Source organism: Macaca thibetana, chromosome 9, assembly GCF_024542745.1.
Source record: "Macaca thibetana thibetana isolate TM-01 chromosome 9, ASM2454274v1, whole genome shotgun sequence".
In the NCBI taxonomy this organism is placed as follows: Eukaryota; Metazoa; Chordata; class Mammalia; order Primates; family Cercopithecidae; genus Macaca; species Macaca thibetana.
Genome location: NC_065586.1, coordinates 99,860,942 through 99,877,368, shown reverse-complemented (window position 1 = coordinate 99,877,368; position 16,427 = coordinate 99,860,942). Strand labels below are relative to the sequence as shown.

Sequence of the window (16,427 nt, the reverse complement as noted above, 5' to 3'; positions counted from 1 at the left end):
AGTTAAATAAATGGGCAAAGCTAATGGAGGAGGGGGCATTGGACGGGAGGAAGGCTTTTCCTGTTGGGATTTATAGCTCCGATTAGCCAGCCCAAGGCATCTGCAGCTGGGCTCCGTGGAAATACTGTCTGCTGGATCATCCGGAGGAGGAAGTGATAGCATCTTATCTCCTGGGATCAGGCTTTGAACAGGACTCCTGATACAGAGGGGCTCTGGAGCTCCAGTGTGCCGTGGGTAGCTGGGGGAGCCATTGAAGTGGGGTCTGCAAGAGGAGGGGCCTCCTAACCTCATTAGCACAGATGGAAACTGCCCAGAGCCAGACAAGGAACGGGGCCATGGGCCCACCAAGCAGACAGCCATCTATCTCACAGGCAGTGATTTACTCTGAGAATGGCGGGGGTGGGGCACTACAGAGTGACCTTTAATTCTGCGGAACTAGGAAGCTGGGATCTGTGGTCTGATTGTCTGAGAAACCCACTGACCTTGGAATGGTCTTTAGGGACAAGTCCATGGCCACTGCCACCCAGCTTTGCATTTCACAGCTTGCCTCCAGACAGGCCACTCAGCATCACTGCCGACCCCAGCCAGCTTCACAGCCAGTGCCATGTGCAGTCCGCTCCACGGCCAGCCCTTCCCCTGTCTCTACCTGCCTTTGTCTACATACTGCCTGGAACCTCTGGAGTCTCTACTTATAGTGCCCTGCATAGCCCACCTGCTTGACTGGCCATCTTCCTTGGACCTGCTAGACAATGTGGGCTCAGAATCTGGGGTTTGATAGGAATTCACATGCACCCAAAATTGTGCAGCTGGCTCTGCACACCGAGCAGCCAGCTCCCTGCAAGGACTCAGACATGGAAAGTCTGACCATGCAGTGGACCTCCCCAGACTTCGGGCTCCCTGCCCTTGCTGGCCAGCCAGTCCCACCACCTAATGGCGGTTTCACAGCCCAATCTCAGTGTTAATTTTTAACATATAAGCAGCAGATTGGATGGGAATCACGGAAAATTTACCACATGCCGACTGAGTGATTGTTTTATGTGGCACTTGAGGGTCAGGTGTCTATGAAGAGGGGTTCCAAAGGCATTTCTTTAACTTCATAAATTAATTTAAAGGACAACATGGTAATGCAGTTAATATTTAATGGTCTGGGACCTCAACAAGTTGAAGACTTTCATCAGACTAACAAAAGTAAGCTCTACCATAGAGGCTTGGACTCACAATTTTTTAAGTGGCTCTAGTTACCCCATTCCTAGGGGTGAAATACATGTTTGCAGTATTTGTCCAGGGGATAAAATAAATATTCTAGGGAGGGGTTCAGAGAGGAGTGTGGGAGAGTGTTCGAGAATGATCAACTCACCCTTTGACATGTTAATGGCATTTATACAAGTCTCCACTTCCTGGTTGGTACGACTAGAATTTTTTTGCTGCTCAAATAGCTGAGCTTGTTTCTATTACTTGTCTGTCTATGACACATTTGATTTCAGGGATCAACGGCTTTCTTTGTAGGAGGGAAGAGGGACTGGGTGCGGTCAGACTTAGGGGCAGGAAGTCTGAGCCCAACAAGAGGTCAGCACTAAAGGGTAAGGATCCCCTGACCCTCCCCCCTGCACCTCACAGACTCATTCATTTTTATTCCCACTTCCCAGACTTGAAAACTGAGGCTATTGCATGGCAGTGGTTCCTAGTCCCAGGTATTCTCCCTTCCACCTGGGATTTTCCGCCACAGCCAATCATTGGCTCTCCCCTTGGGGAGAGTAACGTTGTTCTTGTGGTCCTTGTTCTGAAAGCAGACCTGGCCCAGGAGAGGCCTTGCCAATGGGGAGACTTAGGCAGAGGCCAAGGCCGATCTGTTCATGAGGGGCCTCCTGAGTGGCCTGGTGCTCTGGGGAAACCCAGGTAGTAGAATCTCACCATCTCCCTGACAGACCCAGGAGAAGGAGGAGTTTCTAGGCTGAGATAAAGCAGATCATGTCCCTTTTCTCCTTAAAGACCTTCAGAAGGCTGGGCACAGTGGCTCATGTCTGTAATCCCAGCACTTTGGGAGGTCAAGGTGGGCATATATATATATATTTTTTTGAGACGGAGTCTTGCTCTGTCGCCCAGGCTGGAGTGCAGTGGCACAATCTCAGCTCACTGCAAGTGCTGCCTCCCGGGATTCACACCATTCTCCTGCCTCAGCCTCCCGAGTAGCTGGGACTACAGGCACCTGCCACCACACCCAGCTAATTTTTTTGTATTTTTAGTAGAGACGGGGTTTCACCACGTTAGCCAGGATGGTCTCGATCTCCTGACCTCATGATCCGCCTGCCTCGGCCTCCCAAAGTGCTGGGATTACAGGTGTGAGCCACCGTGGCCGGCCAAGGTGGGCATATTGCTTGAGCCCAGGGGTTCGAGACCAGCCTGGGCAACATGGTGAAACCCCATCTCTACAAAAAATACTAAAAGTAGCTGGGCATGGTAGTGCATGCCTGTAGTCCCAGCTATTGGGGAGGCTGAGGTAGGAGGGTCACTTGAGCCTGGGAGGCAGAGGCTGCAGTGAGCCATGACTGCACCACTGCACTCCAGCCTAGGCAACATAGTGAGACCCTATTTCAAAATAAAAACGGGCCTCCTTCAGAGGAGTCCCGCTGCCCCTGAGAATATGTGAACACCTCAGCCAGGCCCTCTGTGGGCTGGTTCCAAGTGCTGCTGGGGCCTCAGCTCCTACCTCTTTCTTCCATACCCCGCAGTCTAGTTCAGCAGACACGAGGCCATCCTCGACTAGCCAGGCCTGCGCCCCTGAGCCTGCGCTGGTCCCCTGCCTGGGTGCACATTCAGCTTCCACAGTGAGCTCTTCCATAAGCCTCATGACTCCCCAGGAAAAGCTGATCACTCGAGCCATTCTGCCCCCAGAGGACTGCGCCCACCCCCACTCTGCGCATTTCTCCTCTGCGGGAGGGTGACTTCTGTGTGTCCGTCTTCTCCCAGACTGCGAGCTCCTTGAGGGCCACATTTGTCATCTCTGTGTCTTCACTAATAAACAGGAAGCCCAGCCCTAAGGGGGTGTCCAGCCAATGCCTGATGACAAGATGGAAAGATCACAAGTAAATAGAACTTCCTCAGAGAGTGACATATCCCCCAGGCCCTGATGTACTAAGATCCCTTGTGAAATGGCTTAAACTACTACCAAGAGTTAGACACCATTTACATTTCAAGGGGAGTCACTGCTCAGATCCGTCAAAAAGAAAACCCATGTGTTTTGAATACTCTGATTTCAGAAGTTCAGTGAAACCCCAGCTTTCTAGATGGTGACCTAGGAAGAACAGTCCAGGCAGGTTAGAGGCAGCCCCAGAGGTGGGGCTGGAAGGACACGGGTGGGACGCCAAAGGGGCAGGATGCCAGCCCCCTTGTGCCACACGTCCAACTCCACCCAGAGCGGCCGGGCTTTTACCCATAAGATTTCCAGGGATTAGAAACTGATGCTTTAAAAAAAAAAAAAAAAAATCAGTGTGCAGGAAGAAGCATTTAAAAAAAAACAAAAAACAAAAAACAAAAACAAGAAAATAAAGTGATGCTGCTGAAAAGAGAGGAGCAATCGAGCCTGTGTAAAGAGTGGACTCCCGTGGTGTTTTGCCAAATGCAGAGCTTTGCTTTTTGTCCTGACGCAGGCATTACCCAGAGTGGTGGGCTTTGTGGAGGATGACCGTTTCGAAGCAGAGGGTCTGAGCACAGTCTGCCTGGGCCCCCTCCTGTGCCACTTGTATGTACAAAGACCAGACTTGTGCCCACCGAATCTGAGTGGAGGTCTCAGAGACACACAATGCAGCCACCCTCTCCCTTGTCTACACCTGCACCATTGGCCATGATGACACTCGGTGCTAAGTGGTAGCTCATGTCATGGCCCCCAGAAAATGGTCTTGAGGGGTAGGAGCTGAAGACTGCAGGACAGTTTAGGACTGGAAGAGGGGAAGCTGGCAGGGTTAACTGATGACAAAACCTGAATGGCTCTTTAGCACCTCATTACTAGTCCCCCCTGACCCAGGTACCCACTACCCCAGCCCTTTTCTGCGTGCCATTTCTGTAGATCTGCTCTCAGCCAGCTCACTGACCCCTGTGTACACAGTTTACTAAGTACACATTTACTGAGTGTACTCTTCACCAGCCACTGTGCTAGGCTTCTCGTATTCATCTCACTTAACTTCCTAACAGCTAGGTAGGTGCCACCTCGTATCCCAGAGCTCAGAGAGGGCAGGTAATGCATCCAGCCTCACACAGCCCATAAATGGCAGAGCCAGGACCCAAACACGCATCTGCCTGCAGCCCTGAGGTCCTGAGGCTCTGAGGCCCTGACTTTACCACCACATGGCATACATATGAATGTCTCATGGCAGAATTTTAGACCTAAGCTGGGGTTGCTAACCCTGATATGCCTGTTATCTGGCCCCTACCCTGCTGTTCTCAGAAAGTCTGGGCTTGGGGGTGCCCTGGCCCTGGCCATCATCAGCCCAGGCTGCGGGGACTCACTGCTCAGCACCACCCTCTCCTGCCAAATGATTTTGGCCAGAGCTGAGCTTTGGCAGCAGCTCTGATGGAAGCTGCTCTGGGCTGAGAGCCTCTTGTCAGCCTGAAATCAGGACGAGCCCTCCACGCGGCTCCCCTCAAGGCTCCCTGTTAAATAAAGATGCCATGGTTGTTCCACCAAAAGGCCTCTTTGTCTGAGGCCCTCGTGGCCCACGCGTCCTCTGCCTCCGGAATGTGGTCTCTGTCGTCATGAAGAGCCCCTCTGTTCCCTGCCAGGGCTGGGTGAGCCGTGGCCGGCCAGGGTCCGCGCTTAGGGTGGATGGCAGCACACTGAGCTGGGAGGGCACTAGCACTCTGGGCCGCTGCAACCCTCCCTCTCCCACCCTGTGTCCCTCCCTCTCCCTTTCAGGGTGGTCACCCAGCAATGACTCTCTGCACACAGCTGGGATTCCTGGTAATAGTTTCCTCCTGCCTTCTGCCCATCCCGACCCTATTGGTGCTCCCTCCTGAGGCCCCCTGTCCTCCCTGAATTTCTCTCCCTCCCTCTCACTCCCTGTCTGTCTCTCTCCTTCCTCAGTTTTTCAGTTCCTTTTCCTTCTACCTTCCCAAGGAGAACACAGCATAGACAGTGTGCATTAAATGAGGACTTGAACACTCTGGGGGCATGCTCCACCCATCTGACCTTCACAGCTTGGGCTTGGATTCTGCCCCTCTCCTCACTTATGGCTTCACCCCCAGCAGCCTCAGTATCCATGTCTACCCCCAGGACAAAATGGGGTGACATGTCATTAGATTTGCTCTCTCTCATCCCTGTAAAACCAGGCACAGCCCCATATGCAGCACACATTGCAAAGCCCTCACTGTTTGGTGGATGACTGGAGGAGTCAAGGGGCCAAGGGCAGGGCCTGACACGTAGCTGCTCAATTAAGGTTAATTTTCCTTTTCTGTTTCTTGCCTGTTGATGGAGATGTGTTATGTTAGAGACCCTTGGAGAGCCGTGAACCCTGAAAGGAATGACTGGGAGTTACATCGTGCTCTCCTATCTGCTATGGTCTGGTCTTGTCTCATCTTGCCTGGGTGTGGGTTTGGCATCGAGAAGGGCCCATCTTGATAGGATGCCTGGTGCTAGATGGCACACTTGCGTTGTTATCTAACCAGCTCAGAGGACAGCTAAACCATTACTTTCCTCTTCCTCAATATTATCATTCTATGGGTGCAACCTAAGATTATATGTGGGTTTTTTGCCCCACTATCATGTCCCATGGCTACTGGATATTGGGCTTATAGACATGGAAACCTTCACTACCTTATCCACTTTTCATTCATTCATTTCTTTAAACAAGTATTAATCAAGTGCCTGCTCTGTCAGGTACCCTACTAGGATCTGGGGACACAGAAGTCAACCGAACAGATTAAAATCCCTGCCTGCCGGGAGCTTACCTTCCAGTGAGTCTTCCCCACCCTCCAGGGGTGCCTGTGGGCAGGCCACGTGGTCTCCCTGCACCTCCGTCTCCTCACCTGTAGTATGGGGATGGGAATTGTGCCCTCATGAGGATTTCCTGGAACAACACTCACAGACTCACTGTACTTGGCCCAGGAGCCGCTGGATCCAGGCATTGCATCTGAAGCTGGTCGTGGTGTGTGAGGTTTCGGGAGGCAGGGGCATGGGACAGGGTCGTGTCTTACACACCGGGGGACTTCTCATCAGGAGTGTCTCACAAGCCCTGTGTTTGTTGACTCCTCCAGTCCTGGGTTTTTCTGTCTTCTCCTGGCTCTAGCCCTTGTCTCACTGTCCCCCGTCCCTCAGCCCTGCTTTGGCAGTGTTCTCTCCTGTCTGTTTGGACCAAGGGATCCTTCCTTGCCCCAGCATTTCTCCCCATACTAAATTGAGGGGCCCAGAAAGCGGGGCTATACCTGGCCTCACCCTATACCCCCAACCCCTCCATGTCAGACCTGGCCAGGTCAGGGTGCTGCATGCTGGTGTGCAGCATGAACTCTGACTACCTTCTTTTTATTTGATTGTATTGTATTTATTTATTTTTTTGAGACAGAGTCTTGCTCTGTCGCCCAGGCTGGGGTGCAGTGGCGTGATCTCAGCTCACTGCAACCTCCGCCTCCTGGGTTCAAGCGATTACCCTGCCTCAGCTTCCCGAGTAGCTGGCATTACAGGTACCCTCCACCACACCTGGCTAATTTTTTGTATTTTTAGTAGAGACAGGGTTTCTCCATGTTGGACATGGCTGGTCTCCAACTCCTGACCTCAAGTGATCTGCCCACCTCGGCCTCCCAAAGTGCTGGGATTACCGGCATGAGCCACCACGCCCGGCCTAACTCTGACTACCTCCTGACCTAGTGCATCACCTTCCAGCTGCAGACTCTCCTTATGCCTGGATGACAAGCTCCCAGCTGGCCCACACACTTGCCATGACTACTGTTTCCCATAGAATGCCCACTGCTCCTCTCTGCTTGTCCAAACCCTGCAAACTCCACTAGCCATGCTCATGCCCACTCTTCTAAGAAACCTTTCCACACTCTTCAGTTTACATTGTTTCTCCAGGCATCCTCAGCTTGGCCTGAAACAAGGCCCTGCTAGTCATGCCCCAGCCTACCTCCTATGGCCCTTCTCCCTTGCTCTGGGCCCTCAGGCCACACTGGCCTTCATTCATCTCCTGGAACCAACATGCTTGATCGCTCTACCTCCACCTTGACCAGTTAATTGTTACCCATGCTTCAGAACTTAGCTTTAAAGAGTCCTTTGTGAAACACTGGCTCCCCATCTTCCACATCTTCTTGGGTTCTATCAAACTCCATCATAGTGCTGTGTTGTCCTTGGCAGCAATTATCAACTTTGTCATGGAATAATTAATTTTGTGGTCAGTGTTTAGGGAGTGTGAATGCCTGGTGTAGCTGGAGCATGGCTAGTGGGTGACAAGGCTGGGAGGATATGACCTTGGACTGTTGGGTTAGGGATCTTGGACTTACTCTGTGTGCAGAAGGGAATTCCCTCAGGGTTCCAGCAGAATGACTAGCTCTTGAGGACCCTAAGACCCAGGGTTCCAGGGTTCAGTGGTCTTTTTTTTTTTTTTTTTTAAGCTGGTTGACTGGCTGGTTGGATGGTTGGTTGGTTGGTTGACTGGATGGTTGATGGGTAGGTTGATTGGATAGCTGGTTAGAGTTTTTTTGTTGTTGTCTTGTTGGTTTGTTGATTAATTGGCTGGTTGGTTAGTTGGTCAGTTAGTTAGCTGGCTAGTTAGTTGAGAGAAATGGATAGAAGGAAGGGAAGGAGGGAGGGAGGGAGGGAGGAAGGAAGGAAGGAAGGAAGGAAGGAAGGAAGGAAGGAAGGAAGGAAGGAAGGAAGGAAGGAAGGAAGGAAGGAAGGAAGGAAGGAAGGAAGGAAGGAAGGAAGTTTGGTTGTTTCATTCATTATTTGATTGGTTGATTTGTTGATTAGTTTTCTGGGTGGACAGATGGGTGGCTGGTTGACCATGTCTTCCATGGCACAGTTCTTGATCCTCTCTGTCACTGTTGGTGCAAGGTGACACTGTCTTGGTTTCCCTGTTCCCAAGTTCATCACACCTAATGCCCTTTCCTCCTGTCTTTCCACAGGCACTTGTCCGGCTGCCCCCACACATTTCACAGTGTGACGAAGTCTTCCGGTTCTTTGAGGCTCGACCCGAGGATGTCAACCCTCCAAAAGAGTAAGTAATAACTCAGGCCTCTCCCATGTGCTAGGGAGGCGTGGGCTAAAGCGGTGGTCAGCCTGGGGAGGTTGGGGCTGTGGGAACACAAGCAGAAGGAGAGCTAGCAGGGCCAGCCGAGCTAAAGAACAGTGGTCCAAATGAATGGGGGACATTATTCCCCAGGCTTCTAGTGTCAGAGCCCACTCTTCATTTTCCTTTACCCCAGGGCTGGAAAGCGAGAGTGTCTCTGCATTTGTGGAGCAGATTTTCCTACAAACTCTTTCTGACTCACAGGGTTATTACAAGGAGCAGATGAGATAACCCAAAATATAATGGACATGCCATTGAGACTGCTCAGGGCTAGCACAGTCCTTGCTCTTTGCTGTTATGGCTGCAGAGCTCCCAGCGTGCACTGCCCAGGCTGAAAACTCACCTGCCGAATAACAGCAGTCCTGGGCTGCTCCAACAGATTTTATAATCATCATAAAAAATCATAATGAATTTACCCAGTGTCTTTTATGTATAGCATTTTATGATAGGCATTATCATATTCAATAGTCCTATTTACAGAGGAGAAAACCATGGCTTGGTGAGGTCAGGTGCTTTTCCCCCAAAGTCATGCAGATGGTTTGACAGGAGACAGGCCAAGACCTGAACCTAAGTCTGTAGTTCCTAGTGGCCCAGTGCTGGCTAATGTTTCCATGTTTGGAGAGAAGCGGGGAACCATGCAGGTCTTTTTTCTCTCTGAAACTGGGATGCTCTGGGCTGGTGGTCAAGATGGCCCACACAACCATGCTGGTTTCTCACACTCAGGACCCAACTCCATCCAGACGGCCATGCTCTCTTGCTCAGAGCGTTCTGCTCACCTACAGTCGCCAGCATAGGTTCTCGTTGGAGAGAAAAGTCCAGTTCCCACCTAGGAGCTGGTGGGCAGAAGGCAAGGAGGGGTGTTGGGTAAGAGAGAGAGTTGGGCAGAGGACTTAAAGGGATGATGTTGAATCACCTCACTCCATGGCTATCCCCTGGAAGCTTAAAGTACCAGATGGGTGAGGGAGAGGCAGACGGGGTGGCTACTACAGAGGGAAAGGACAGAGTAGGACACAGAAACTCTCTGGGCCAGGTGGGGAGAGGCAGGTGGAAACTGGTGATGGGGAGGAGAAAGCCTGAAGATGAAGGTGGGCATTGCATGGCTCTGGAGGTGCCATTCACACTGCACTTTCTGTGAATATGCCCATGAGGTTGTAGAGTATGTGGCCTGCACACCCACACATGGCAGTCCTGCCTAAAGGGACCCTTCTCTCTTCATGCTTGCTAAAAGACTAATAGCCTGAAATGGCCTGGGCATTTTGAGGGAGGAAAATGCAGCTCCGAGGCGCACCTGGCCTAGCAAAGGCCATCTTCATTGATGGCTGCCTCAGGCAAGAAGCAAGCACTGTGAACCATCAGGAGCTTATCAGTAACTTGGTTCACAGTGTGAAGCAGTGGAAAGCCACAAGGTATAGGATGCAAGGTCTTGAGTTCACATCCCAGTTCTGCTGCTACTAGCTGTGTGATGTCCAGGCAGATCCCTCGTAACTTCCCCGAGCTTCTCTGTGGTCCCTAGTGGCTCAGTGCTGGCCGAAGTTTCTACATTTAGAGAGAAACGGGGATGAATCTTAAATTCAGCTGATTTAAAAAAAAAAAAAGGGCCGGGCGCGGTGGCTCAAGCCTGTAATCCCAGCACTTTGGGAGGCCGAGACGGGCGGATCACGAGGTCAGGAGATCGAGACCATCCTGGCTAACACGGTGAAACCCCATCTCTACTAAAAAATACAAAAAACTAGCCGGGCGAAGTTGCGGGCGCCTGTAGTCCCAGCTACTCGGGAGGCTGAGGCAGGAGAATGGCGTAAACCCGGGAGGCGGAGCTTGCAGTGAGCTGAGATCCGGCCACTGCACTCCAGCCTGGGCGACAGAGCCAGACTCAGTCTCAAAAAAAATAAAATAAAATAAAAAAATAAAAAAAATAAAAAATAAAAAGATGCTAGGCATAGTGGCTCACACCTGTAATCCCAGCACTTTGGGAGGCCAAGGCAGGTGGATTTCTTGAGCCCAAGAGTTCAAGACCAGCCCTGGCAACATAGCGAGACCTTGTCTCTACAAAAAATAAAAATTTAAAATTTAAAAAGAAAGAATAGTGAGAAATAGGGAACCATCTGTAAAAAGGGAATAGTGATGAAACCCTGTTCTTGCTACCTCCAAGGGTTATCATGAAACTCAGATGATGAGAGGTAGGAGAGGTTTGTACCAGGGCTTGTATATTCTTTTTTTTTTTTTTTTTTTTTGAGACAGAGTCTCGCTCTGTCGCCCAGGCTGGAGTGCAGTGCAGTGATCTCGGTTCACTGCAACCTTCACCTCCCCAGGTTCAAGCAATTCCCTTACTTCAGCCTCCCTAGTAGCTGGGATTACAGGCCACGCCACCACACCCGGCTAATTTTTGTATTTTTAGTAGAAACGGGGTTTCACCATGTTGACCAGGTTGGTCTCGAACTCCTAAGTTCAAGTGATCTGCCTGCCTCAGCCTCCTAAAGTGCTGGGATTACAGGCATAAGCAACCGCGCCCGGCCAGGGCTTGTATATTCTTATCCCCACTTTACAGATTAGAAAACAGGAGCTCACAGCTAGAGCGGGAATTTGAACCCAGAACTTCCAGGTTGCAAGCAGAAGCCCCCACTCTTCTGTTTCTCCTGCCTGCTTCGCTGGTTTGGGAACTGTGGTCTGAAGCTCCTCAGTGTCTCCTTTCTGTCCCCGCCTCTCTGCGCTCCTGCCCCTTCTTTCTTTATCCTTGCCTTGCCTCAGGGCAAGGGAAGGCTCTGAGCCTGGCAGCAGTATCCCTGGGTCCTCACCTGACCCTGCCTGTGCCCAGCTGTGATGTTCTCTCCAAGCCTCTCATTCTCTGTCCTTGCATGGGGAGAGAGGAGATGCTCCTCCCTAGGTGGGTGGCCGTTGGAATCCCCCGTGATCGTGTACCCCGCCATGGGGGAAAAGGATCAGGATCATCGATGGTGGAGGCAGCAAGTGTATCGCCACAAAAGCAGCTGACCCTGCCTGTGATCCATGCCTCCAAACCTGCTCTTTGCCAGTCACCTGAATCCATTGGCCTCACTTCATTCATAGCATTAAGTTAGCCTTTTGCCCACCTCTAGGAGGCCCTTGAGGAACAGTGGAAACCAGGCTCAGCGAGACTCTTGGCTGTTGGTGAGGCAGCAGGCCATGGCTTTGTGGGGTCAGGCTCTGGGGTCAGGCCCTGCCACTTAATGCTCGGTGATCTTTGGCCATTTGCTCAACGTCTCTGCATTTCTGTTTCCCTGAAACGAGATAATGCAGAACTCATGAGCTGGTCAAGAGGGTTTACTCAAATAACCCGGCCAGGTGCTACTGGTGCACAGGAAGTGCTCCACGCCTGTGTTCATAGACGGCTGGGGAACAGAATGGAACGCGTGCGCGCTCCGCCCCTGCCTGACTTTTGCAGGGAGGGGCTGTGAAGCATTTGGCCGCTCCACCACCAGGCCAGCAGAGGTTATCTGCCTCTTTCTTGAGGTGGTATTGGCTACGTGGGCCAGGTCACCACTGGTCTGGCAAGTTAGGGGCCTGGGAATAGGAATGCCTCCAACCCCAGGACAGGTCTGAGGCTCAGGAAGTGAGCTCAGCTGTGGCCAGGCAGTTCTGAGGGGCTTCCCCTCCCCTGGGCCGGCCCGTCTCTGCTCCGCCTCCAGGACCCACCAAGAGAGACCTGTGTTCCACTGCAGAGTGTGCCTGTCACAAAAGAGCCAGACCTTGCCCGTGACCCTCGGCTGACAGGCTGCCGATGTGTCAGACTAGTGCCTGCAACTCCTCCCACTCCGGCTGCTTGGACCTTCCCAGGCCACTGTGCGCCTCCCTTCCCTCCAGCCTAGAACATAAACACAGGATCGAGTAACAGCATATTTTGACTCTGGGGCGACTGTGGAGTGGCTTATCAAATTATCAAAGCCGGTGGATTTAATTGGAATTTTGCAGATAACCCCTGGCTTCTTTCAAGTGTGCTGCTGCAGGGTCCGTTGAGAATTCATGGGGGCTGGGGCGGGGGACCGTCTTCCCTTTCCATCTTCCAGAGAAGACAAGGTCTGTCACAGCCCAGACTCAGTGGGGGAGGTGGGCAACAGGCCCAAGCGCCTCGGCTTTGATCCCAGGCCGCTCGCTGGCTTCTGCAGGCAGAAAGCCAGGCCCATGGAGTCGGCTAGCGGTTGCTCTTCCAGACCACTGGCCCTGCACAGAAAGGATGTTCTTCATGGACACCTTTGATGAGCTTGGCACAGAGCAGCCATGGTGGTTTTGCCTCCTCACGCGGCACCCCCAGGAAGGTTAATGGGATTTGTGCCCTTATGAAAGAGGCTCCAGCAAGGCCCTTGCCCCTTCCATTATGTGAGGACACAGCATTTGCCCCTTCTGCCATGGGAGGACACAGCCAGAGTGCACCATCTGTGGGGACCAGGCTTCACTGGGCACCAAATCTGCTGACGCCTTGATCTTGGACTTTCCAGCCTCCAGAACTGTGAGCAATAAATTTCTGTTGTTAAGAAATTACCTAGTGTGGCCGGGCGTGGTGGCTCAGACCTGTAATCCCAGCACTTTGGAAGGCCAAGGCGGGTGGATCACTGAGGTCAGGACTTTGAGATCAGCCTATCCAACATGGCAAAACCCCGTTTCTGCTAAAAATATAAAAATTAGCCAGGCGTGGTGGCACGTGCCTGTAATCCCAGCTACTCGGGAAGCTGAGACAGGAGAATAGCTTGAACCCAGAAGGCAGAAGTTGCAGTGAGCTGAGATCGCACCACTGCAGTCCAGCTGGGTGACAGAGCAAGACTCCATCTCAAAAAAAAAAAAAAAAAAAGCAAATGAAATGACCTAGTGTAGGGTACTTTGCTGTAACAGCCTGAACGGACTAAGACACTTGCTGTTTTTACTGTTGGTCCCTGCCACTGAAACACAGGCTCCAGGAGAGTGGGAACTTGTCTTTGTTCTGTTCACAGAACAAAGCTGTATCCCCAGCACCCAGAACAGTGCCTGTCCCAGAGCAGGGTCTCAGAGGGTCTCTGCTGGATGAATGATTGTTGTCATTCAGTCCTCACTATGGTCTTACATGGTAAGTATGACTGTGACATGATTTTACCAAGGAGCTGAAGGCTCAGGGACATGAAGCAGCTCACCTAAAGTCACCCAACTGGCAGGTGCAGGGCCAAGATCCAAGCCAGGCAGGCTGGCCCCAGACCTACGGTTCTAACCACAGCCCTGACCCAACCCATCACTCAGCTCACACCCACTGTGCCTTCCCAACCTCCTCAGCAGCACCTCTCCCCACCTCCACCCCAGCCAGAGCAGGTGGGTACCCACCTCAGCCCATTTGATGTTATCCTTTGAGGATGGTGTGTGTCTTAGTCTGTTCAGGCTGCTGGAACAGAATACCATAGCCTGGGTGGCTTATAAACAACAGAAATAAATTTCCCACAGTTCTTATGAAAGAGGCTGGCAAGTGCTAAACCAAGGCACCAGCAGATTCCGTGTCTGGTGAGGGCCTGCTTCCTGGTTCATAGATAGTTATCTTTACCCTGGTGGACAGGGAAACAAGCTCTCTGGGTTCTCTTTTATAAGGCACTGATCTCATTCATGAGGGCCAGTGACCATGGCCTCATCGGCTCCTACTACATCACCTTGGGCATTAGGATTTAACATATGAATTTAGGTGGGACACAAACATTTGGTCTCCAGCAGTGTGTTCTTGGAAAGCCAGCAGTTGAATAGGGGTGTGTGTGTGTGTGTGTGTGTCCTGACTGGAGGGAGGGAGGGGAGCAGAAAGGGAAAGGAAGAAAAAGGAAGAGTGTTTGCCTTATTGTATTGGTCCCCTCTTCTGTACTGTACATAATGCTTATTTAAATACTCATTTAAATATTAGGCTGCCCGCGAAGGTGGTGTTATTATCCCTGTTTAGCAGATGGGGAAGTGAAGTTGCTGGCAGTTACCTGGCTTCCCCAGGCCATGCAGCCAAGTGGAGAGGCAGGGCTTGGAGCCTGGGTGCAGTTCTGTTAGGCCCCTCCAGCTCCCCCAGCCCCCAGCCCTTTGCCCAGCAGTCATGAGGGGTCAATGGGCAGGGGTGGGCAAGAGAAGCTTGATGTAGTTTCTTGGTCTTTCCTGTGTGAATTTCTGGGGAGCCATGTGACAGCTTGGGATGAGGAGACCCTTGGTCACCAAATCCTAAAGAAGGCAGATAAAGACATGCTCTTGGCCCTGTGCGGTGGCTTATGCCTGTAATCCCAGCACTTCAGGAGGTCAAGGCGGGAGGATTGCTTGAGCCCAGGAGTTTGAGACCAGCCTGAGCAACATAGTGAGACCCCCATCTCTACAAAAAAAAAAAAAAAAAGAAAGAAAGAAAAAAAAAAATGAGTCAGGCATGGGTGGCACACACCTGTGGTCCTCGCTACTCAGGAGGCTGAGGCAGGAGGATTGCTTAAGCCCAGGAGTTTGAGGTTACAGTGATCTATGATTGTACCACTGCACTCCAGCCTGGGCAACAGAGACAGACCCTGTATCTTAAAAAAAAAAAAAAAAACCACACACATGGAAGCCACACCAAGAGACACCCTCCGTAGTAGCTGAGATAACCCCGCTGTGAGCATGACCTGCCTCCTGGCAGTGTCCTGAGGCCACTTTACTGACTCAGCTCCCCCTCGCTTTACTCTGCCCGATCTCCTGAGAATCCCTTGCTTCCATAGGCAAGACCTCTCACCCCGAGATGCAGTCCTCCCATATGGTGTCAACAAGGGCAAACAGGAGCTAAAGGCAGGCCCAAGCTGGCCCGGCAGGACTCACCACGTGGTCAACTGCGTGACCCAGAAATGCCTCTTTGTGTTCCGTTTTAAATTCTCATCCAATGGAAATGAGGAATCGAAAAGTCTTTAAAGCGAACACTAGGAACTCTGTCTGCAGATCCCCAGGAGGATGCAGTTCTGGTGGGAGAAAGATCTGACCGTAGGGCCCTGGGACCCACCTTTGCGTCTCTGCAGCCTCCTGGCCCAGTGGCCATGCCCTCATTCTTTTCTTAGCTTGTCTCCAGCCTCCATGCCCTGCCCTATGGTTCCCTCTACCAGGAGCACCCTCCCCTCCTCCCCACTCGCTCTGGGACTGCATCCTACTCTGTCTCCAGACTCAGCTTGAGCTTCTCCTCCAGAAAGCCCTCTCTAGAGCTGGCAGCCTGGCAGCCTTGAGATCTGCTTATGCATCTTTCCCCACCAAGGAACCCACATCTCTGGACCCCCAGGACCTGGCACCTAATGTGTTGGGTGATTGCCCAACTGTGCCAGAATAAAGCCAGGCCATTTAAGAGAGTTATACATTGAACTGCCCACCTCAGGGGAACAGAGCCAGGAGGATTCTCAGCCTCTCCAGAGTCAGGGGGCCAGGGGTCAGAGACCAGCTCTGCCACTTGCCTCAGGCAAGTTGCAAGGCCTGTGTGTGCCTCAGTTTCCTTTACCTGTAGAGTGGGAATCGTTGCTGCTTCCGAAGGTAGATGTTAGGATGATGCTTTCGCACACATAAAGTGCCGAACAAACCTGGCATGGTGTCAGCACTGCCAAGGCCAGTGTTTCCTGTCCCCATCATGGTGGCCCCAGGTGGGAGGGCACAGCAGCAGCAGGCCCCACATCACCTCCCCCCATATACACACACACGTTCTCCACTTCTGGAGATGCAAGGCTGCCTTTGCAACCTCAGGGCTGAGGTTGCAGCCTCCTTGACCGCTGCTGGTGGTCCAAGCTTGTGGGCAGGGTGGGCACACATGCCTTTGGTGCACCCGTATCACAGAGGGGAAAACTGAGGCCAGGGCTGAGCTGATCTGCCCTGCTCTTGTCACTTACTTAGTATCCTTCTTCTCAGGCCTCTTACCAGCCCACTGGCCTGGGTACCACCTCTTACCCACTATGGGACACATAGTGGGCCCACACAGTGGGTAGACGGTCACCTCCCACTTGCTGCTCTCGGCCTGGGCTTGTTTCTTCCTGCTGAAGCCAGCCAGAATTCTGGTTAAATTCCTAACATTGCATGGGAGGAGCAGAGAGCCCTGCTAAACTGGTTTCTGTTCTTCATCCCAGGGCCACAGAGTCACCCTCTGTCGTACAGTAGAACAATGCCCCAATGTTCCAAGGGACCTGGGGTGAGAGGCGGATGGGCCAAGGCCAG

General features: G+C 52.1%; 2 protein-coding genes across 4 annotated transcripts in view; one reads left to right on the top strand and one right to left on the bottom strand.

Annotated features, from left to right (window-relative positions):
- SH3PXD2A (SH3 and PX domains 2A) overlaps positions 1–16,427 on the top strand; it is a 250,807-nt gene that overhangs the window by 120,827 nt on the left and 113,553 nt on the right. For all 3 annotated transcript variants that reach the window (XM_050804906.1, XM_050804904.1, XM_050804905.1), the window contains exon 5: positions 8,107–8,198. In XM_050804906.1, the coding sequence (XP_050660863.1) occupies positions 8,107–8,198 (92 nt within the window). The remainder of the gene's footprint in view (positions 1–8,106; positions 8,199–16,427) is intronic.
- Positions 1–16,427, bottom strand: part of GSTO1 (glutathione S-transferase omega 1) — a 584,823-nt gene that overhangs the window by 545,647 nt on the left and 22,749 nt on the right. The gene's annotated exons all lie outside the window — the stretch shown is intronic.